The following is a 24900-nucleotide window of genomic DNA, read 5'->3' on the forward strand; positions in this document are numbered from 1 at the left end:
TGTGGGTGAGTATGTACATGTGAGTGCAGGTGTCTGTACGTTTGTGTGTGGGTATGTCACGGGGAAGCCAGAAGAGGGTCTCAGATCCAAAGGAGCTGGAAGCAGAAGCCGTTATGTGCTGCTCAAACTGGGTTGTTGGGAACTGAATCCAGTTTAGAATGGAGCTAGGACATATGAGTAGTCAAATGGGTAGCTTCACAAATGAGAAAAGGAACTGATGAGAAGAATATCTGAGAAATGGTACTAGAAAATACTGTTTATGAAACAGCCAAAACTTTCCCAAGGCTTGGAATGGAGACACATGAAAAGAAAACATAAAGTTCTTTAATAAAAATAAAAAAACCGTGAATCCTCATGTTGCATAAAGCAAATAATTTTAATTCCATATTTAGTAGCGACTATATATCCAAGTACATTCCACTGACATATTTAATGATGTTTGATGTTACTGGCAGCCACTTCCCTAAATGGTATACAAACCAAGTTCTAAGGATTTACACAACCTTACTTTTGCAAATCAGATTAATAATAACAATGTTGAACATGTGAGAAATAACACAGGAAGCACCTGCAGAGCAAACTCAAGTTTCTGAGGGAAGTGAAACCATTTATCATAAATCACAGGAAAGGAACTCAGGGAGAGGTTTATTATTATTAAAACCCAAAATTTCTCACCTGCAGCTCTCATACACCAGACGCTCCTACTCCAGCGTGTTGGCCGTGCTCTGAGGCGCTTGCTGTTTGATATAAATTCAACTTCCAGAATTTCACCAATTAGCTCATCTTTCAACAGGATGAATATCTCACCAGGATTCTGTTAAAGGAAAAAAATGCAATATGTTAAGCACGCCAAAGAGTTTTCCTTTACCAAAGTGCCCACTACATTTATTAGTGGTCAAATCTTAGACTTTTGATAAATAAATTTATCTTGTTTGTATTTTTAACCATATACAAACATATAAATGCATGCTCACTGAATTTTACTTTTAGTACTTTGATATCTCCCACATTCTCATCCAACCCCAAACCATGCTTTGCAGCTGAGAAACAGTGAAAACACAGTTTCTTTATCTTTGCCCTTTTTTGCACATAGCCTCCCATCCCAGGGTATCAGAACCATTTTATAGACTAACAGATTGACCATAAGTAAGCCAGTAAAATTTCCTTTTCCAAGTACATTACCTTGAACCCGACTCTTCTATTTCTCTCTGTGTGTAAAAACCTAGCTAACTTTAAAATCTCTTACAATTATAATAAAATAAAAATATTAATGTTGTATAGTTCCCCAGTTTGTGTTGTAGAAGTTCTCTTGGGTTTTCTTTGCTAATACAGGGCCTGTTAAGGCTTCTGAGATGATTAAAGTTATGCAACCTAAAAATTCCAATATTTAATTATATTGGAGAAGTTTGAGCTGTGAACAGAAGTAAAAATATGAAGACCACATTTGGGGAACCAAATCCAGAAAAAAAAATGTTAATCGGGAAGAGTGCATTTAATTGGGAATTGGTAAACATTATTGGATATCAACTTTATAGAAATTATGATGAACACCTTTTATATAAGAATATTTCCTTGAACCCTAATTGAAAAAGACAGATCACACACACACACACACATGCATACAACACATGCACACACACATGCATACACACACACACAGACATGCACACACACATGCATACACACACACACAGACATGCACACACACACGACACACATCCTGCGGAACTGAAATAGAGAATTCAACTGCTGCTCATAAGCAGCACAATTTAGGGTTATATTTAGAAAATTGTTAGGAATTATCTAACTTTCAGATCCTCATTATTCCTTATATTATGCTACTTGACTCTGTGAAAATTAAAATATTTTTTGACTGTCTCAGATATCATCTCTCAAATCTGTTGTGATAGTAAATTTTACCCTGTCAGTAAAAAGGGAACTTGCTGATATACTTTCATAATATTATATTTATTAAAAAGTCATTATTTCATTTTTCTTACTCTAGTGTTACTGTTCTAAGCATAATCACATACTATGACTTACATATTAATACGTTATACCAAGGCCTTTCTAGAAGTGGTAAAGTCAATGCTGCCAATCACTTATCAGATGCTCAGGTCCACTTCAGCCATTGTCCACCACAATCACATCCCAAATACTTATTCAAGGTTGATTTAAATTTCTCTTTACCAATGATACACAGAGAACAGATCCTACCTCAAAGGAGTCTCTTTTCCTGACCATGGAGCATACACCATGTCAGCAGATAAGAACACGATCCCATGGTCCCATCTGTTCTTCTTAGCTGTAATGACCTCACATCTGTCACCTCAACCCCAATGACTTCACATTTCATTTTGGGTCTGGTCCTTAGTAGCCTTTAATATACTTTTAATAGTTCTTTAGAGTTCCTTTAAATGCTGAAGTCACCACTTGTTTGACTCTATGGAATTGGTAACCAAAGTGTGCTCAGCAAACATTTTATTCTCCAAGGCATCTCATTCTCATTCATGAGCAGCCCCAAATATGCTGCTTCTCATGTATCAGACTCCCTCCTTAATAGAGGGCAGAACACCTTTCAGCCCTTTCCAGCAAAAATTCCCAACAGAAGACACTCAATAAAGTGCCTGCATCTTCATCTGTACCCTGGGCTGGTTTCTTGGGTCACAGTCACATGGGGTTTACAAAACCCTGCCTTTGCTTTAATGTTCTGCTGCCATTGAAATGCTAACTAATTTGAACCGAGGGGCTTTGCATTTTCATTTTACACTGCAAGTTAAGTTGCTGGTCCTATTTAAAGGTGATTGTTGCCTTGCTGACAGACTCTTTCTTCCTCTGCTCCCTCATAGCCAGGCTTTCCTCTAACTTTAGCCTTCAAGAACTGGAGAACTTTCAAATGAGCACTAATACATTCACATCCACATCTGCATCCAACCATGACCAAGCCAAGTGTTCCATTCTTCATTAGTTCTCCTCATCCAAAATACTCTTGATAGCATTTAAGAATCTTTATATCATTTTCATATCTTCTGAACATTATGGACATGGCAGATTCTCCAATGTTCTAAAAATTAAGATGGAATACTTCTATAAAAACATGAGAACACTGAATTGAGTCTACTAGGCTGAATTCCTTACCAACCTCTATGTGGGGCTTTACATACTCCTGTATCTAGCTGCAGTAAACAGCCAACCCAGGAAAGATCTGTCTTTAGTAGATCAAGGAAAAAGCTATGAGATAATAAATTTTATAAATGTGTATTTATCAGTTATGAAGCTGCCATCTTGTGCTTCATTGTTTGACCCCTTTGTTGGTGTCCCTTTATTGGATATCTAAGAATTAATAGAGAAAATTGTTTATGATCATTAGTACTTATAAACTTTAAAGGTTTCTGTACTGTTCACAAAACTTGAGATTTCAACAAAAACAGTGCAATTTGGTATATAGTAAAAACACATATGTAGTGAGGTTTTGTTTGCGTCTTTGAGCTGAAATTTAAACACAGGTAGAACAGTGAGATCCCAGTAGATCACTAATAGCTCACTAAGGCTTTTGCACAAGTGACCTATGACATTTTCACATATTCATAACTACTTATTCATAACTACATATCAACTCAAGAAAAATAGGTTCATGGGACTTGGTAAACTTGCTGCACCAGCAACTTGCTGTGCACTTGACACCTCTTTGTCTCATAATAGCAGAGAAAGAATTGGAGAAAGAAAGGATGGTGATAAATGAAGTATCTTCCATGCAGATTAAAAAAAGATGAAGAAAAGAATCTTAACCAGTCTTGAAGTGGTGATTCTGTTGAGGAAATTGAGACATCCTCACAAAATTCTTGATGGGGACTCAGAAATAGCAGGAGCAGGGAGGATTCGGAGCACAGACTGCAGTCCTTCTGAAAGCTTTGTGTAAAATGTGTGAAAGGCGTTGGTGGACTCATGACTAAAGATCAGACACTTTTCACAGAGGGAATACAGGACAACCTTGCCAATGTCACAGAAGCCACGGGAAGGAGCTGGAGTTTTTGGTGCCACCACTAGGGAGAAGTGAAGGTGACTCATTTGTTGCAGGTGTACACTCAGAGACAGGATTTAACATTAGCAGGATTGCTACTTTGGATGAGACAAGCTACTGTCACGAGTATGCTTTGTGTGTTATGTAATGCTCGCAGCTTCCAGGTTTCTATCAACTAGATGTCAGCAGCAACTGTGATAATCAGAGATGCTTGCAGATTTGCCTGCATCTCCCCACATAAAAGAAAGGCAAAGCCTTTCCCAGCGGAGAACCACTACTCCATGGGAATTTGTCAAAGACTTTTATACGGTCACATCTTTGAAGCAGTGGACAGCATACACAAGAGATGCTGGTCTAGATGCTATCATTGAGCTAATGCCTTCCAGGTGGATTTTATCAGGAAGGTAAGTAAGCATTGGTGCTCTATTTGAACAACAGATACCTTTGGCAGACCTAACTAACACCATATTGTTTATGATGTGTCACTACACAATACAAAATCCAGAGTGTACAGAAAATAAAGAAGTAAAACGGGCTTAGAATACTAAAATAGAAGAAAGTACGCAATCCCACAGAAACTTAAAGAAGGGCTCTTTGATGAAACAGGTTTAAGCTAACACAGACAACACCTACATATTTTTTTTCTCGAACAGTTAAGGAATAACCCTTATAAAAAGAACAATGGGTCAATGTCAAAGAGAAAAATAATATTTTTCGACCATCTTTAAAGCAGTGTAAGATTGTCAAGGCTTAGAAAATTGATAATCGGTGGAAAGAAAGGTGCTGGAAAAGGTTACTCAGCAGAAGGATCAATGCTCCCCAGCTCATAGGATCACAGACAGAAAACAGCTTAAAAATGCACCTCAGTTAGTGATGGATAAAAGCTGCTTCTGCGGAACAAGAGCAGACAGTGAGAGGAAGATGCAGCAATTGTACAGCAAGGAACAGTGTGGGAGGGGCAAGGTAACTGGCATGATAGGGAAGGAAGACTGTGGTCCCATTGAACACAAGGTCAGCAGGATAGAAACAACACGGCTACATGGGTATCAACAGTGCTAGCTGTGAATAAGGCCCACTTCCAGCTGCCTAGGAACTGTCAGAGCTGGCCCTGATAAGTTATGGAGCTTTTAGGATTCCATAGACCCCTCTTTTGCTCCTTTCTTAGGAGACAGGGCATTGTTCTCTGGTCTTTGCCCACCCACTATCTAGAAGACTTCTCAGAAATATGGTGGAGTTCAAAGGTTGTCATTTCAGACAATTGGCATATTCTGAACATTCTCCAGGGAAACCAGAAATGCAATTTTCACTCGGCTGGAACCAAATGGTCTTTTCTGCGGTGCCTGGCACCAGTATATGGATTCAGACTGTACTAAGATCTACTTACTGAGAGCCCAAGATTTGTCTGGGATAACTATTTTTGTTCCAAAGGATGAGATTATTCTGAAATGTTGGAGCATAATTCTGGATTTAAGATATTTTATATGATCTTTTGACGTCTAGTTTTTTTATATATAGTAGGGTTCTGAAGATAGATTTGATATTGAAATATTTTAACTTTATAATGCTTGAAAAATTCTACCTATATCCATAAATTTTTTTAAAAAGCCTATGGCTGTTCTACTGAAAGAACCCCTGCCTTGCCATCTGCATCGGGTATGTCTGCCTAAGGACAGCCAAAGCTTGCTATTGGACTTCAATTTTGTGTGTGAGTAATAAGGGGAGGGTTTTATAATACTCAAATTTTACTGTTGCAGATATTTTTAAAAGTAGCTATTTAGACTCATTGCATAACTCCCAGGGAGCTATTTTTGTTCTTCGAGTTATTTTATTTCCTACTTTGATTTCATCTCTTCGAGACTAGATCACATTGCTTTTATTACAGTTCTTTCCCATTTCTTCCATTATTTCTGACACCGTAGGAGCTGACATCTTTGGCTCTTAGCTTTTCTCTTCCCAGCTTCAGCTACCTATTCCTTTACCCATGCGGCAATTTGTCTTTGCCTGGGCATCTGTGCCTGGTATCTCAAATGTACACAGTTCATTCAGTGTCTGAGTGATTTTCCTTCCTCTAGCACTGGCAGTGAAATGACTTAAAGGAGCTGTTCCAACAGTCTGCAGGATAGAAGGAAGGGATGCAAACTTGAGGAACCCTACAGAATGTTCAGCTTCTCTACCACGGGGTTGGGGACCTACCATCAGCGTCATCAGAGACCTCCTGTTGTCAGGTCATGTAAATCTGCCAGCTCCTTCCAGAAGGACTTTTCACTCATGTCCCTTGGGGATCTTTTATACTGTTACCCTTTTCACTCAAGGACACCATAGACTTTGAGGACCAGCACCAAGACTCAACCTCTTCTAGTGGATTATTTTAAGGGATCAATCCAAGAAAGGCATAGAAGAAATACAAGAATGCTTCTATATTATTACTTTCCTCAAATCCTCCTTCTAATTGTATTTCTACTCATGGGAAATTAATTCTTCCATCTTCAATGATGTCATCATTCAACAATACATTTATAATTTTTAAATGGTGATGAAAAAAGTGATTTTAAGTTCTATTCAACAGTGGGTCTCTCTTTTGGAAAATAAAATTATTTATCTGCTTATTGTGAAATCAAGTTATTAAAAGTAGCTTAATATATGCATTCTGTATATATCATTTTAAAATGTCAATCACATTTGATAAAATTAAGCATTTGGAGATTCTCCAATGTCCAGTTAGCCAGCAAAGATATATTAAATGCCTACTGGGTGCCTGATATTATTCTAGATTCTAACATTGTAGTGTTGAAAAAGAATAAACCAAAATGCTAGGTTAATTGTGTAAATTACATCGCAGTGAAATTTAGTGTCTACGAAAACAAAAGAGCATATAATAAAGACCATCATCACTGACCTCACATGGAATTTCCCCAGGGAGCACCAGGGCCAGAGGCACAGACACTCTGGAAGCTTCTTGGTCTTCAGCTCCCTTCTGTCTACTTGTCTCCTCAGAATATTTTGCTCTTGGGTCTGTTGGAATGCTGACCTCAAGGTAGTCTTCAGAACCTGGGGAAAATTTCAAGAATACAGATTACTTTCATTTTATCTACTACAAAAAAACCCCCAATTGCTGTATTTTTCATATTTCATAAGTGTATATTTCATAAGTGTAGAAGCTGAGTCTAGGATTGTTGAAATAAACATCTTATTCATTTAAATAATATTTCTTGACTAAATACCATTATAGCACTTATGACTAAGCCACATAGTTATATGATTATATGTTCATCTGCTGGTCAAATATTCACAGAAATTCCAAATATCCCATTTTCTACTGCCATTAATAAACCAGTGGAATATTAGAAAATTTATTTACCTTGAAAATTATAAAGAAAAAATTCAGTTAGAAGAATCTAAGCCAGTATACTAACTTATAGATATACATTCTAATTTTAAATACTAATTATAAGCTAGGAATGGTTATTATGCCTGTAATCCCAGCATTTGCAATGAGAAAAAGGTATGTATGCTAAAAGTTCAAGTCCAGCCTGTGTTACATGAGTTCCAGAGCAGGCTGGGCTAGAATACAATTATGGAACAACTATTAAGTAAAATAACACTAGATGCTAAGTTTAATAGTGAAATACGGGGCTGACTGTGTGACTTAGCAGGTCAGAGTTCTTACTGCTCTTTCAAAGGACCCAAGTTTAGTTCCAGCACCCATATCACGCAGTTCATAACTGTCTGTAGCTCCAGCTCCAGGGAATCTGACTTCTTCTGGCCTCCTTAGACACTCATACATGTGTGCATATTCTTACATACATATATGTATATATATATATATACACATACATACACACACATAAATAAAAATAAGGATGCTAATCAAAATGTTTAAGTGTCCTATGAACATAAATGATTCAATACAAATTATTTCTTTATGGAACTTCTAGGAACAAGGAAACATATTAATATGATTTTCAGAGCATCAAGAGGGGGTGAAGTGACTGGTTTTTGTCTAGTTTAACACTTAGTAACAACGTTTACTCTCAATTATTCAAGTATTGTTCTCAATTGAAAGTAAAAGAATGTGGTAAATAATAACTATTTTTTCAAACTACTCATTGTCTTAAAACCCAAAATGTTTCCAACCATAGGGATGAAATTAAGATTCTCAGAATGGGTGACATCTGTAGCTTTTAGGGTCAGCTCAAAGAGAATTGCAAAGGAAAAGGATTTGCCACCACCCACACCGGTCAAAGACTTTCCAATGATGTTATTTTGGAGTCCCCATGTTCCTGTAAATAGCCTTTTGCCCTATAAGCACAATAAACTCATTGACTCCAAGAGGTCAACTTTGCTGGAATCATATTTTAGTTTGTCATCATCGGGGCCTTTAAGGAGGAAGTACGTTTATGTCTTTCAGAGAAAGAATCCTCCCACCATGGAGAACAACTATTCCAGGTATTTGTTACATTTCCTGGAACAAGCACTTTATAGTCCTGTCTGCTTGGCTCCCTTGCAGTTCACACGACAGTAGCCCGATTTGATGTGCTTTTCTAATACATTTGTAGTGAGATAACTCATGGTTCTCCATGCATGCATTTTCTTCATTAAAATAAATATAACATCCAAATAATCAAAGCTAAGTATGTTCCTGGTCTTCTGGCTAAAGGTAATGAGGATGAAGAAGAGTTCACAATACCTAGGGCTAGACTAGAGTTAGAATTTTGTCCTCATTACCTGGCAAGTGAAAAGGGCAGAAGGCAACGTCCAGAGAGCCTTATGCAAAGCTTTACAAAGTTAGCATATAAAAAAAAAAGTTGTCAGAAAAGATCACATGCTTCTTCTCACAGGTGCGGAGGTACTCCAGAGTTCCCAAAGGCAGGCTGTGGTAATTATGAGGAACACTGGCTGCCATTGTTCTTATTTCCTACCAAAGGTAGGCAGCCCACCAAGGTACCAAATCCTGCACCTGCCCCGTGCTGCTTGCCCCAGCTCAGCAGACTGTGAAGTCGAGCTACCGGAAGTGCAGTGAAACACAGCCACCACCTATGCGGGTGGGAAGAAACAAGGCCGTTTTGGTCCATTGTGCTTTCTAGTCCAGTTTGGTTTCTGATACACCCTTTTGACAGAAAAAGAAAAAAAAAATCTACTTTTACTTTGTTTACGTTTTCCTTTGTGCAGTACCAATCTTAAGTCTTTCCCCAAAAGTTATTGTAATACTAAAACACGCAGCCTTGGTAGAAATCTATAAGAAAATGAGCTCTGCTTCTACCGCAACTATGGGTGTGGAGAAGCTACGACCACCATGGAGCTTCCTATCAATCACATCCAGACAAGGAATGAGGATGAGGATTGGAAGAGCTGAGAAAGGAGGTGACGGAGCAGAATGCAGCCACTTCTAAGAAGGAACCGTTGCTTTTTGTCTCATCTTTCTCTATTCTATGAAAGTTGAAGAGTTAGGGAAAGAAGCTTCCAAATTTACAGACTCCTAAAAATTCGGGTCTTGTTTAAAACAAATAATAATGAGCCTTTATTCCTCTCACAATTTCAATCTTTTTCTTGAGTAGTCTCATGCCTCTGCCATCTCTGTCTCTGCATTCAAATAGTGCAAAGTTAAATGAAGCAATGGTTTTTAATTGGTGAAAGAATCAAGAGGGTGACTTTACTTAATACACCATAAAACAGGTCATTCTACCATACCATATCAATGTGTTGGGATTTTGCAAAGGAATATTTTGTAATGTTGGGTTATAAAGAACTATTTATCTTAAGGAAACCATGGAGGTACAAAAAGAGATAACTCTATGATTGTGAACATGAAACTAGAAGAAAGATAGGAAACAGGAAAACAAAACAAACAAAAACATGTTGTTAGACAAAAGATGTCCCTAAGAAAATTCTATCAGAGAATATTTAACATTAAGAAACACTTTTATAGTATAATTTGAAAAATACAAGTTACTAAATTGTCAACTTAAAGGTTCATGCAGCAATATGTGTGTGTATGTGTATATGTGTATGCAGAACTATGCAATGGAAATTCAAAACATTCATATTCTTGAAGGAATGAGAATAGACTAACCATTTCTATATCAAAATCATAGGAGTGGCTATTTCTAGATTCCAGGTTTTATCATATATGTGCATATGTTGTGGCCCTCAATGCAGCAGGTAGAGTGTCAGTCACAAATATATATTTATACATATATGTGGTATTTATATATCATAAGTTATATGCAAAATTATGATTTTTCTTCATTGAAATGTATTTTACAGAATAGTCTATAGGATTGACTCTACACATTTTGTTTCAAATCAATGAATAAATTGACTAAGACAAAATCTATGCATCTATTGCCTTCTACAATATGTAAGCAAGATATAATAGATTAGCTAAGGAAATTAATTGCTTTGGAGCACTAGATATTAACATGTTTCACTGAGTTAGAACAAACTTAAAACAGTTCTGAAAGTCTGATATTAATTCAGAAATTAGATGAACACAGATGCCCAAAAAGAGAAAATAGAGCCCAATACATAATTGTAAAGCATAATTTAAAGATTGATTTCCAAAAATAAAGAAACCCCAGACCCACAGCATGGACCAGCAGGGGCTCATGAGACAAATCAAACTAGTAGAAGCCCTAGGAAGTCAAAGCTCCTGGTAACAAATTAAAATCTAACTAGTAACAATTCAGAATACTAGGACTTCCCCAGATGCAACTGCTTCTGGGAGAGAAGCAATTTGCTTCATTTGAATAAAACTCTATTTCTCCTAGACAAAACATACTAGACATAAATATTAAGTAATGCAATGTGTGGAGCCTGGTATATTTTTTAATTTCTCAAAGTTAGCAGAGACGATAAGAAGTACTGGCCAGTACTTCTCTGTGGGCTTTGGCATGTGTGAGTGCTCAAACCTGGATGCTCATAATAGGTGGAATAGCAACTGACAATTGACAATGACTTTCAGGAAAAGTATTGTATGTCAAAAATAATTACTTGCACCATTAGCAAGCTAGAATGGCCTCATAATGAAGACTTCATTCTCCTAAAGAAAGAGAATTTTAAACTGGAATCTGATCTAAAATTTTATAAACAATTTTTTCAGGAATATTAATAACAATGGCAGAATATTTATTGTATGCCAATATAATTTTTGATTTATTATTTATATTCTACCAACTCTATAGGGTATATAATAATGCCCTCCATGTATAGATTAAGAAATTTATTGTTTAATCAACATTTTTCAACCATCTCTGTATCATGAATTATTCTGGTTGCTAAGAATATTTCTGTAAGCTTTGCCTCTTCAGGTTTGCAATCAAACACAGGGAAGAGCAAACAACATGAGTAAAGAGAGGATACAGCTTAGGCCAACTGCTGGGAGAAAAACAAAGCTAGTAACAGGTCTGACAGGGAAAACAAGGAAAGGGTGAAGCATGCCAGCTCTAAACAGAATCATAAGGTAGCGTGAGCCATTGATTCACAACCCCACGGTCACACAGCTGGTTATTTCTGGAACCAGACAGACAAGCTAGGCAATGTCTAGAGACATATGATTACAACTGTATCCATCCCATGTTGGTAGAGTTATCACAAAGATGATCCGATAGACTCAAAGACACAACCCTTTTACAGGCATTACAGACAACAAGTGACCTCAAACTCCAGAGGCCGTGTCTTAGGCATCAGTTACGGCCATAACATAAGAGTCTACCCTAATTAACATTAGGCTGGCATTCTAGCTAGGACCACTGATTTATGTAGAGGTGACAGTCTGTGTATAAGCATACTCATTAGTCCCCATTGAACTGTCGAGCATTTGGCAAAGCATTCTAGGAGAGTGGCTGTGTGTTTTCTGATTGGCTGTCACTATTTAGAACAATGATTGGTGATAAATGTGGAGTCATAACCAGTAAATGATGGTGGCCTTGCTAAAGTTCCTCTAACAGTGCTTGCTCCATAGAAATCATCAATGACTATTAGAAAACCAAATGAAGAAATAAACTACATAAGAGATAATATGCTATGTTGTGTCTAAAGTACTGTTGTAAGAGTTGGACTCTAGAGGACTGGGGTGAAAACTCATTTGGGAGGTGCATGTCAGACCTGCATCATTTATATAAGGGGTGTGGGCATCTTCCAATTTTAATAATTCTGGGCTTGAGGAGTCAACTCCCTGTACATATCAATGATTGCCTCTTTAGAGATTCTTCACTTTGATATTTGAGCTGATGTTCAGGAAAGCCTGGGGGTGATGTCTTTAATACAGAAGTCCGCTGCTTCACTTTCAGTAGATATAAGAATGACCAAGAAGAAAGAAAATAAGAAAAAGACAATAAAATAAAACAAAATAGAAATTTATTAAATGGAAAATTGATTCAAATAAAAAATCTTTAAAGAATTAGAATATGCATCAAAAACTGAGGACCCTGAAACCTGGGCCTCTATAACCTCATTAAAAAAATAGTCCAACTATTTATTCAGTTATATAAACCAGAGAAGCACTTTAGGACAAAGAAATTCCTTATGTAAAGGATCAGATACCTGAACTCACATTCATAATTCATACTTTTTGAGTAATATATATTTCAAACAATCCATCATTTTAATTGGAATTCTAAAATAATAATGAACCATTAGTTTCTTAGAGAAAGAAAAGGCAGATATCCAATCCCTAAATGTTAAAGTTGGCACATAATAATTTTTCAGACTTTGACAAATTCTAGAAAGCTAAAACAGTACTACTGGCCTTTTTCTTAAATGTACTAGGTTATCATTATACCTTTATTGTTAGAATCAACTAATTATTGTTTAAATTAATGGGGGGAAAATCAATGTAGGGTCTCTAAGTCCTGTTGCTAATTAGAGACATTTCAGGTAGAATTAGATAAGGAGGCCTTCTCTTACTACTCTAGAGGACTTTTAAGTGTATTCCAAAGGCGGTGGAGAATCACCTCACCTGGTGATCTTCTAAGAAACACAATGAGGAAAGACCCAGGCCACTGACTGGAAGATTTTGAGAGCAGATCGTGAAAGGACAAATGCAGGTCTCGGTCCACAGATGAGAGAATGGATATTTATAAGGCAGAGGTACAGCTGAGCTGGGAGAGAGTATAGTCCGTGTGACAGCTTGGAGCCATGGTGGCAATGGTACAATCTTTAAAACAGAGAGTAGGAATAGAATTAATTTTTTTATGGAGGCAAGGGAAGAGACAGCAATGAATTAGCAAACATTCATTTTTTGCTAATTGGAAGCAGACAATATGAAGCCTGGTGGGGAAGGGTGTCCTAGAACAATGACCAAGGGCTCTATAAAGAAAAGACAATTTTCCTAACACAGCAATCTACAAGTAATTGTACTATAGTTTAAAAGCAATAGAGAGGAAAGCATCTACCATGTGCTGAGTAACAGTGTTGCCCATTTCAGCCCTTATAGTGGCTGTGTATGTAGCGTTTTTAATTTTTATTCCCCAAATGATCATAGCATCGACAACGTTTTCCTTGCTTATTCGTGTTTGTTTGGCGACACAGCTATTTAAATTCTTTGCCTGTTTTAGTTATATCATTTAATTTCTTACTGTATCAGCTGGATCTCTACACATGCTGGAATCATGTCCTTTACAACAGACGCTTCTCCTGCTTATGAGGGAAAAGTTTCTTCTTTGCATGCTGGGTCATTTTTAATTTGCTGCCAGATGTGAATTCTAGGTGTTTTACTTCTACGGCTATCCTATAGTTTTGCTTGGAGATACAGTTTTATTACATAAAAACAGGTTGATTCTCTTTAAACTTAATATTAAATTTGTGTGGAAAAGCTAGTATAGTCTGTGATGCAGGGATAATTTTGCCTCTGGTACCCAGATACCTGATGCTTTGGAGTGAGGGGTAATGAAGTTTTTATCACTCTTGCTGGAAGGGATACAAACTATTCTCTGCTGGAGTGAACTTATGGGATCCTTAGACCCTCAGGGTACTTCATTTGTTTTGAGTAGGGGCCTCCTGCACAGCCCTCTGTATGGGCTATTTCCACTGTCTGCTTCCAAACTCCAATCGCCTTCCCTTAGCCCCGCTGAGCCCTGCTTGCCATCTCCTAAACTCCAGAAGCTACGGGTCCAGCTGACCTTCCTCCTACTGTGGCCTGGGAAGCCTCTGCTTGCAGGTAGTAACGGTAGCAACATCAGGACCAGCCCAATCATTCCCTGCCCGCAAAGGATGATGTCCTGCATTTGAACATTGTTGCTTCATATCGGTCAGGTTCTGCTGATCTAATTACTCCATTATGATTGTCTGACCTGCTCACATTCTGTGTGCCAGCGTGCATACTGCCTGTCTACTGCTTAAGGTCAATTGCTGTCTAAGGAAGTCCACGTGTAAAGTTCAGCGGGTGGTAGCTAAAGAAATTCACCAGACCGTTTTCAAGATGCATTCAAAAGGACCATGAGCAGACATAGCTATGGTCACACAGATGAGTTCCGACAGACATTTTCTTGAGAAACCTTGAAGTGTACCTGTCATTTTAGTGAAAACTAATAATCTTCATTGTCACTGAGAAATCTTGCATTTTTATGGAAAGACAGAATTTTTGGAAGAAACAAATGCTTCCTAAGACCTACAAAGCTTCCAAAGACCTTTCTGATTGGAGCAATAGAGAGATTCATTTATGTGATGTTGGGGGACTGTGATGAAGCATGCCAGTATTTAGAAGATTGGTGTAACTTGTTCCGACAGTACTTTGTAAGTGGCCTGTATGATGCTATGGAGTTAATCATGGGCGCAAACATAGGAGCAGCCCAGAATAAAAGACGGATAAAACCGGACTCTCTGAATATGGCGGACAATGAGGGCTGCTGAGAAGCCAAGGGCAATGCCACTGGGTTTTGATCCTACTTCATGTTCTGGCTTTGTGGGAGCCTAGCCAGTTTGGATGTCCACCTTCCTAGACCAAGATGGAGCGGGGAGGACTTTGGACTTTCCACAGGGCAGGGAACCCTGACTGNTCTCTCTCTCTCTCTCTCTCTCTCTCTCTCTCTCTCTCTCTCTCTCTCTTTCTTTCTTTCCTTCATTTTTCAGTTTTACTTTAGATATATATTTTTGTCTAGCCCTGGATGTCTTGCAACTTGCTGTGTAGAAAACATTCCCTCAAATGAAGAGTTCCACCTACCTTTGCCCCGAGGGTTCTGGGATTAAAGTCATGTATTACTGCTAACTGATGTAAGGCATATCATTCTCTCTCAAAGATCTGGGTCTTAAGTGTATCTTCTTTCTTCAAATTAAGCAAAAATAACTCACAAGTGTACTCTCCAATTTTTGGGTTTTAATAAATTCCACATGTAATCAAATTTATATTTATGAAGAGCCCTCACAGCCTCTTTTGATTGTAAAGGATAACTATGCTGGATATAGTAACATGATTTTGCAAGCATATCTCTAACTCATTGACTTGCATCGCTGATACTCTGTCATTTTACAAGAATTCATGAAGGAATCTTCTGTTCTTTATAACAGGTCTTTCCATGAAAAAGATTTATATTCTGCAGCCTCAATTTCCATTCTTTACAATTATAATACAAATTTAAAGTAAAATACATTTTAGGAAGGTTTTTTCTGATATTATGTTTTTATAAATGCCTCCTGTCTCCAGATGGCTATGTATCTCATTGCATTTTGGGAAATTACTGTTGCATTTTATTGAACATATTGTTGATGTCTTCATTAGTTCTTCTTCTCTTTTGTCCAGTTTTTGTAACTTTGATTATTTAATCACAGTGTCCTTTCTTTATCTGTCACAGTTTTAGTGTTCTAATTCTTCTGCTTGTCTTTGAGCCTTGCCTTCCTTTATTCAACTTGAAGATTTTCCTTATGAGAATTTTTTTGAAACATGTATTGAATGCTTTTGTTTCCTTTAAATATTTTAGTTTGAATATTTTTTATCATTACTTTTACCATTAGAAAAGTATCTATCACATGCTCACTCAGTTCTTTATGGTAAGCAAGGGTTTATGTTTTTATTGTCTTCTTCTAAAAGTGATTTGTGTCCTGTTTGATGTCTTGGAATTTTGTTATTATCATTCCTTGAATTTTTCTAGTATATTATTAAATATAAAAAAAAGACGGTGCTCTCGTCACATTTGGAGCTTTTTGAAACTGCTGTTGTGGAGTCTGGGTGCAGCAATGAAGAGTGTTCTCTCTTACTAGCTGTAAATTGGGGTAAGATAGGATTTTCTCCATTTACATCCTATTGCTGAAGCAAATATAAGAAGCTAATTGAGTTCCTTAAAACTGAACAGTGATGATCTTTGAAAAAAATGAAATAACATGTCATTTTTCTCAGGAAGTTTTCCCTGTAAAAATGTCTTTTGTAATTTCTCTTAAAATGTGTTTTAAACTTTTCTGTGAATTGATACTTTTAAAAATTAACATGTCTGGTTATTTGTAAAAATGTCTTTTGTAATTTCTCTTAAAATGTGTTTTAAACTTTTCTGTGAATTGATACTTTTAAAAATTAACATGTCTGGTTATTTTTCCTAAAGTGAATAATAAAAAAATTTCATGTGGTTGATTTAAAAAAAAAAAGTCAGTGGAGGACTAATGATGAATAAGTCTCTCTCTCTCTCTCTCTCTCTCTCTCTAAACACGCATATGCACACGAATATGTATGAGAAAAATGCTACAATAAAACCTGTCACTTTGTGACTTTAAAGCTATTTTAAAGCTCTTTTTAGTGTTGTAATTTATTTATCTGCATGTGTGCATACCCACATTACAGTATGCATGCCCATGCACAGTTGCATGCGGTCAAAGAACAGCTTGTTTGAGTGAGTTGGCTCTTTCCTTCCATCAGGTGGGTACCAGAATAGAACTTAAGTCATTGGGTTTGGCGGTAAGTTCCTTGACCCACTGAGTCATCTCCCAGGCACCTCAAACAATATGTTCATTAAAATGAACCTTTGAGGGTCTCAGTATCCTTCAAAAAGCCATGTTTAGAACCCAGTAGAACACTAAATTGCTAGCCTGGAAGAGTTCATTTGGGATTCTTCAATATAGAGATAATGATAATTAATGATAATGTTGTGTAAAACTTCAGTCTGAAGCAGGACTCTGTTTTGCCCTCCCAACAGTTTTCCAACATGCCATTCATAATCCATCTTGTTGTTAATTCTTTCCTTGAGGCCCTCATCATGTCTCCCATGGCATTAGAATATCTAATTCTCCTCAGGCACTGTCGTGATTATCTGTATATCACAGTGTTGAATTAATTGTTAAAAACACCTGTCTGGTTATATTTCATCCACACTTGAAAGGACGTGAATTCAGTGACCCACAAGTAAAAGTCAAAATTCAAAGAAACAGAAAGTGATTCAGACTCCACCTACTCTCTAGGAGCCTCTTTTAAACAAAGATATCCACAAGTAAATCTTATGCAAAACTACACACTTGAGAGGATTGTTTCATTTCTAACATACTCCAAAACTTAAATTAAAATAAATAAGGACAAATAACCCCTTCAAGGAGTGTTCCATTTATTTGTGCATTTGTTTGGCTATTTATTTATTTATTTATTTATTTATTTATTTATTTAGTGTGTGTGTGTGTATGATGTACATGGGCACATGTATCAAGAGACACGTTTGTGGGTCAGAGGACAACTTTGTGGAGTCCGTTCTCTGGACTGTGGATTGTGGAGAGGAAAGTCAGGTTTCTATGATTACCTGGCAATTGTCCTTACATACTGAGCCATCTCCGTGACTCTCAGCCAATTTTTAATCACTGCGTACATCCAACAAGTGGTCCACACCAAAGTATTTTATCTAAAAATTAGTTACTAAAAAGTTTCCTCCCAATCTGATAAACAAGTTTTCTTTCAGCAGAACTGACCAGTGATGATGTAAGCAGAGTGTCTTTAATTGCTGAGAAAAAAAAAAACCACAAACTTTTTTTGCCTCTTGGATGTCTTTAAATTTGACAATTTCTGCACATCCGAGCTGCCTGGAGATTTAACATAAATTTTATTAGAATATATTTAATGAACATTTTTGTTGTTACTGACTTTGTAAATAAGCTTTAAGCTATCTCAGATTTTTTCCCTCAATTCTTTCATTATTTACTAAGTTAGAGGAGATGATGTTAGCGAAAATGAAAGGTGGGTGTAGCCAATAGGAAACTTTTCTTGGCAAGTGAGTTCGGATGCCATGGTTGTTTCTCAAATACATCTGAGCGAGAGTCAATGCACGGGTTTGGGGTGGTCAGTGGACAACCTACCCAGAGAGCTTCTTACTGGGAATACAGACTGCCAAAGTAAGACTCTAAGGAGTACCCCAAAGACACCCCCAAAATAAGTTTGTGGAGCGGCCATTGTGTTACTGTCACAATTTAATTAATGTGCCATTAATTAAATTCTAACCTGACATTATAGCACAATCAATAAGTGTTCTTGTACTTGAAGCTTCACTGCTAAAAAAAAAATAAGTATTTTTGACCTGCTTCTGAACTCAGCTTATTGACATGCAGCCTCATGCATATCAACAAAATATGAAACTTAATTAGATCACATCTTGCCTGCAATGAAATGAGGCTACTTATTATCCTTGATAACACATGAAGGATGAGAAGATAAAATTTTGGCTTTAAGTATTTAAAACGATCCTTAAAGGACCATGGATGGCTTATTCTGCAAAAGTAGCTAAATCTCAGGTTGCCATGGAATCACTTCCCCTTATCAACTTAGACATAATGCTTTTTCTTTCAGTGATTTTTTAAAAAAAGAACTTTTATTCATAGTGTTTTAAAATATCTTTAAAAGTTTTTCCCTTTTACATTAGAATGTCTATAAATTTTGTACTACCGCTCCACTAAGCCATTTGAGATGCTCTATTTCATAAATTGATTTTGACAAGGAAGAATGAATCACAGGAAGAGGAAACAAAGAAAGGCGGGTTTTGTTGTGCAGCATCAAGGCTCATAAAAGCCCTGTCATGCAATGTACGTGTGGAGATGCAGATTAGCTCAAATGTCTAATTGTTCAAAGTCCTTGTCCACTCCGGACTTCAGAAGAATTATTTCTTGGCTTTATGAGGAATTCCAAACAATGAATTGATAGACATGTAACAAAGTGGAGATTTAGGACAACCAGTTCTTCAGCATCAAACCTAAGGTTGTAATAATAACATTATTTATAACAATAACTTCACACATGAATGGACTAGAAATGAAGAAAGAAAATTTCTCAGCAGCCCACATAAGAAAGAAGTCATCACAAGCCCTGCTGCCCAGTGCACACCCATGAACGCACACTCCCTCTGGCTGAACTTCGAGTGTGTAGGGCTGAAGGAGCCCCTGACCCCTTATACAGAGAGACTTGGAGCATGAGCAAAGGGGTTTTCCCATATATCAGGGACACTCAAGCTTGAAAAACATTTTCTTTTTATTTTCTCAGCCTGCCTACTGTGTCTTCAGATTCCCCAGAAATGAGCCTCAATGAGGGTTTAAGATCTGAATAGATTCTAGCTAACAAACAATCCCAAAGAACAAGCCAATAACAGAGTTTAAAGAGATCTCAGGTGTAAATTCAATTTCTTGCAAAGAAAGACCTAAATCATTTCTTTAGCAAACACATTGAAATTAGGCCTCTGGGTCTTTCTACAGATTAAGTTTCCTGTTACATTGATTATAGTAGTAAAATATTAAAACAAATAGAAACAATCCTCAGAGAGCCCTTGCAAATTAGTGCTAAGTTCATGGAGAAATTAAAAGAGAAAGCCAGGCTATAATGAAATCAAGAATGGGTTTTTATAAAATACCCAAAGGGAGCTATTAGAGATGAACAATAGGGTAGCACTTGGTAAGTGGGATTAGAAAGAGCGACTTCCAATGGCAGATGGGGAACAATGAAGTCCAAGAGGAGACTGAAGAAATGAACACAGAAGGGCAGTGTGAAAAGGTAAAAAACACAGGTGTGAGAGGAACGAGGCTGTGCAGGAGCCTGAGCAAGGGATTAATCGAGGGGAGGTGTCTTAGTTAGGATTTCTAACGCTGTGATAAAACACCATGGCTAAGAGCAACTTGGGGAGGCTAGGGTTTATTTTGCTCTCACTTTAGCACCATAGTCCACCCTCAAAGCAGAAACTTGAAGGAACCTGGAGGCAGGAACTAAAGCAAGGGCCACAGAGGAAAGCTACTTATTGGATTGTTTCTTGTGGCTTTCTTTGTCCATTTGCTCATACAGCCCAACAACACCTGCTCAGGGATGACACTACCCTCTCATCAGACACTAAGAAAAAGGCCCTGCAGATGGGGAACAACCAAGTCCAAGAGGAAGACCGAAGAAATGAAGTAGAGTGTTTATGGAGAAGTTGTAGTATTTAATGTCTATTGTATAAAGGCAAAATAATGTGATTGCATTTCTAAGCATTAAATCGTTAAAAATTCAAGGCCTTTAGGAAGAAAGATATTAAACTTGGTATCAAAATATATTATATATAATATATTGAATGAACCTGACAGACATCTATAGGTTGTTTTACCCAAACAGTAAAGAATTAACATTTAATTGTGTAGTTCGTGGATGTTATTCTCTAAAGTAGGGTGCACAATAGGGCACAAAACAAATCTTAACAAATTCAGAAAAAGTAAATACCTCCATGCATCCTATCTGACCATAGTACAAAAATAAGCAAAACACCAACAGCAAATGAATCTCTGGAAATTACACAGACTTGTGCGGATTTAAACAATCATTCAGAGAATGACGAGTAAGCCAAGGAAGAAATTAGTAATAAAATGTTAAAATTTCCTGGAAGTAAATAAACAATAATAAGACCAAACATATGGAACACATCAAAAGCAGCAGTTAGGGGGAAATTCATAATTTAAGTCATTACATCTAAAGATCTGAAAGAGTACAAGTAAATATTTTGATGATGCATCTCCAAAGTTTGAATAAACATCTACAAACCAGAACCAAATTCAATAAATAGCAAGAAGTAATTAAATGCAGAGCCAAAACTAATGAAATAGAAAGAAAATAGTACAAAAGATGAATCTAAGAAGTAGTTCTTTGAGAAGATAAACATCAAGGGACGAGCCCTTGGCTCAGCTCACCGAAGGAAATGAAGATGCTACCCAAATGGGCCGTACCGGAAATGAAGAATCATTACAATAGGTGTTAAAGAAATTCAGGATACCCTAAATTTTTTTTAATCTGTACTCCATTGAGTCAAAAAAAAAAAGTTAAAGGAAACAGGCAAATCTGTGCATTAGTGTAAACCACTAAAGCTCATCTCTTCCAGGAAGAGATGAACAACTCCAACAAAAAGACCCTTAACAAACAAGAAGATTGAATTAAAAAAACTTACCAAAAATCAGTAGTTTTTCTATATACCAACAACACACACACTGATAACACAGGCACAATCCCATTAACAATAACTCCCAATGTCATTTGATATGTCAATGTGAATAGGGAGAATGCTGCAACACCCTACCCCTAGGTCAAGAATTACAATCAATTAATGACTGCTAAGAGCAGGAGCTTTGCTCTTCTCCAGGGACAAGTCCCCTTATAGGTTATCTAATCCCAAGTGGTCAGTATTAAACATATTCCATTTTAAAATACATGGGTAATATATACATGGGTAATATAATATGCATGTATAGTATTTTATGCTTATAATTAATACTAAGTAAACTCAGCAGGTTGTATTTATGTGTGAATATACATATATAACTGTATGAGTGAGTGTGTGCGACAATAATAATTAAAGGAGAGGTCATAAATTTTAGTGTGAGTGCAAGGACACAGAAGGAATAGGAGAAAGGAGTGGGTTACATAGTATGTAAATATTTCATGTGAAATTCCAAAAAAATTAAGAGATTAAATAAAAAAAGGATGCTTGCTGGGTTTTTTATGTATGAGATATATGTGTGTGTATGTATATATATATATATATATATATATTACTTTTACACAGTGATGCATAAAACTTAGAAATACTAAAATTTTATGTGCAGAGGCAAAAGCAAATGAAGAGATGAACAGGAAAAGGGGAGAAATACTGTCCATGTGGCTGTAAGCAGTGAGGAGGAAGCTCACAGCTCACATGGATTCCTGCTGGTCTCCATTTGAGAATTAGGGAGAGAGGAAATTTAGTTTTCTTAATTTCTTAAAAGGAAATAAAATACTCAGATGAAACATGAATCACTACTTAACTTTTTAAAATTATAAACTTTGCCTGAGTATTATAATTATTAAATATCTTTCTCTTTCATTAAACTTTATAAAATTTCCTGTGATTTTTCTTTGTCTGTGCGAATATATTAAACATTTAATTATTTTCATGACTTCCCTGGCATTTTTATTATCCTTTTTATCACAGCATGCTTCCGAATAAAAGGTTTCTTTCTTATTCTGGTGTAATTTCTCTAGTGGGTGAAGGAAAGGCGAAAATGGATAATAGGAATTGAATTCCATATCTTTTGTCCTATTTTATCCATTTTCTATTGTCTTCTGTTTGGAAAATCAGGCTTTACATATTCAATATGAAGGGTGGTATGAAACATAAAACACAGTAGGCCGACCACTAAGGAAGCTCCTCAAAGCAAATGAATCATTGAACAGTCTGAAGCAATGTACGGTGACCAACCGGTTACATCAAAATCATGTATGCCCCAAACTGGCCACGTTCTAGTTTCATGCCTGTATCTCTGTTATATTCCAACAGCCTTTTAAATATACATATGTAATTCATTGAGAATTTCATATGACCATACACCATATTTACTCCCTACTTCTCCCCTAATCCCTTCGAGAACCACACCAATCTTCCAACCCATCTCAAATACTTTTCATGTCTTGCTTCTTTAACTCCTGAGTCCAATGTGTACTTCCCATATACTCGCAGGTGTGCTCAATCCATTTGGATTGCACTCTTTTAAATATATTTATTTATTGAGTATACAATATTCTGTCTGTGTGTATGTCTGAAAGCCAGAAGAGGGCACCAGACCTCATTACAGATGGTTGTGAGCCACCATGTGGTTGCTGGGAATTGAACTCAGGACCTTTGGAAGAGCAGGCAATGCTCTTAACCGCTGAGCCATCTCTCCAGCCCCTTGGATTGCACTCTTAAAAGCTGAGTTTTCCTCCCCCAGAAGCTATCAACCGACAATAATTCAACAGTCTTTTCTATTCAGAAGTTTCCTTATTTCCTACGGATTTTCTAATATTTCCATTTGGTATATCTGTATTACTTTTAAAATTTTGAAGTCTAAAACTTAAATGTGGGAGAATAAGTGTTAATAGTAGCTTCAAATTTGTAGTGTGCTATCTATAAATAGAGGATTTTACCCTATAAAATATAAAAGGTAATTTAATTTCAACTCCCAAGAGTTGTTGCCTTCTCACGTCTACATATTCAACATGGTAGCAGACACCTGCACAGACAGGCAGACAGACAGACACACACAGAGGAAGTAGGGAAATGATCCAATGAAAGTTATTCAGGGAAAGTAGAAATTCTGGGTGTGAGGAATCACTTAATCCTTACTGTTCTGCCTCAGTAGAAGTAGCATACAATACTCATAAATATGCACTTTATTTAGATTTCCTCATAACTTTCCAATTATATTTTTTACAATATTAAAAAGATTAATGTACTGGAAAAGTACTAAAAGAGACAAGAAGGGAAAGTGAACAAAGAGACCCAGTCGGATTACTGCTGTCAAAAATTGAGCATGATGTGTAATGAATAATGGTATTATTTTCAAGATGTTTTCATAATACAGAAGTACAAGGTGTCAAGGAGAGGTGACCAAGACAGGATCAAGAGAGGAATGTGCTTAAGACAAGTGAAGAGCAAAGAAAAAAAATGCAATAAAAATTCAAAGGAAATTAGAAGTAAGAAAGAGCAAGTAAGATGCCTGAAAAGAAGCAGCAACTGTCAAAGAAACAAATGAAATTAATCAGATACTAAAAAGCCTGTAAGAATTAGACAGAATGGGAGGAATGCACCACAATCAAAATCAATCCCATAAATTCTTAATATGAATTCTTGGAAATTAAAACTATAACAATAATCCAAAAAAATTAAATTTTTAACTCAACAAACTGCTTCTGGAATAAATTTGAGGAAATAGAAAACCAAAACCAAAACCAGAAAGCATGTCCTAGGGTAATGTATCTAGGACACGGAACGGTGACAGCCATTCTAGGGAACCACTAAGATGATGCATCAACCAAGGACCCTTTGCTCGGCAGACATTACAAATCTCAGTATTCTATAATGTTAGAATAAGGGACAACATGAGTAATACTGTCCTGAGTCAAATTGTAGTTCAAGTTTAAGGCAAGAGATAAAGGGTTTTGAACCTGGTAGAAGTTAAAAATATTGCTTCCAAGGGAACTCCTTCATGAGTCTATATAGGTGACTTTTAGACAACCAACAGATGATATAGTAACAAAGAAATTTGTCAACAATTAAAGCTCTATTCTGAGATTTCCCCTATACAATCAAACACAAACATGAACAGTCACATAAACATATGCATACACACAAACATACACACACACATATAAGCATGCACAGGTGTGCACGCGAGTACACACGTACACACACACACACACACACACACACACACACACACACACACACTGGAACCATTAGAAGTTTCCAGTTTTAAACACATAGACTCATAGCATATTCTGGCCCAGAACCTCTGCTTAGCCACTCTTCACTTTCTGGGCCTTACTAATTGGTGTACTATTCTCATTTATGTTTTTAAATTGCTAAGTTTTGCAGAGAGTTGCTATGGAATAACAGATAATCAGCACAATCTTTGAATCTGAGGGCTGGGGAGATGGCTTAGTTGATAATGTGCCTGACACACAC

At 36.7% G+C, this 24900-nt stretch overlaps 1 protein-coding gene across 1 annotated transcript in view; it reads right to left on the reverse strand.

Moving 5' to 3' along the window:
- Bank1 (B cell scaffold protein with ankyrin repeats 1) overlaps positions 1-24900 on the reverse strand; it is a 212615-nt gene that overhangs the window by 153205 nt on the left and 34510 nt on the right. The window contains exons 3-4 of the mRNA XM_050160095.1: positions 6918-7069; positions 676-814 (exon numbers count right to left, since the gene is read on the reverse strand). Of these exons, the coding sequence (XP_050016052.1) occupies positions 676-814; positions 6918-7069 (291 nt within the window). The remainder of the gene's footprint in view (positions 1-675; positions 815-6917; positions 7070-24900) is intronic.

This window comes from Alexandromys fortis, unplaced genomic scaffold (assembly GCF_014885135.2).
Source record: "Alexandromys fortis isolate MF-2015 unplaced genomic scaffold, M_Fortis_MF-2015_v1.1 scaffold_19, whole genome shotgun sequence".
Lineage (NCBI taxonomy): Eukaryota > Metazoa > Chordata > Mammalia > Rodentia > Cricetidae > Alexandromys > Alexandromys fortis.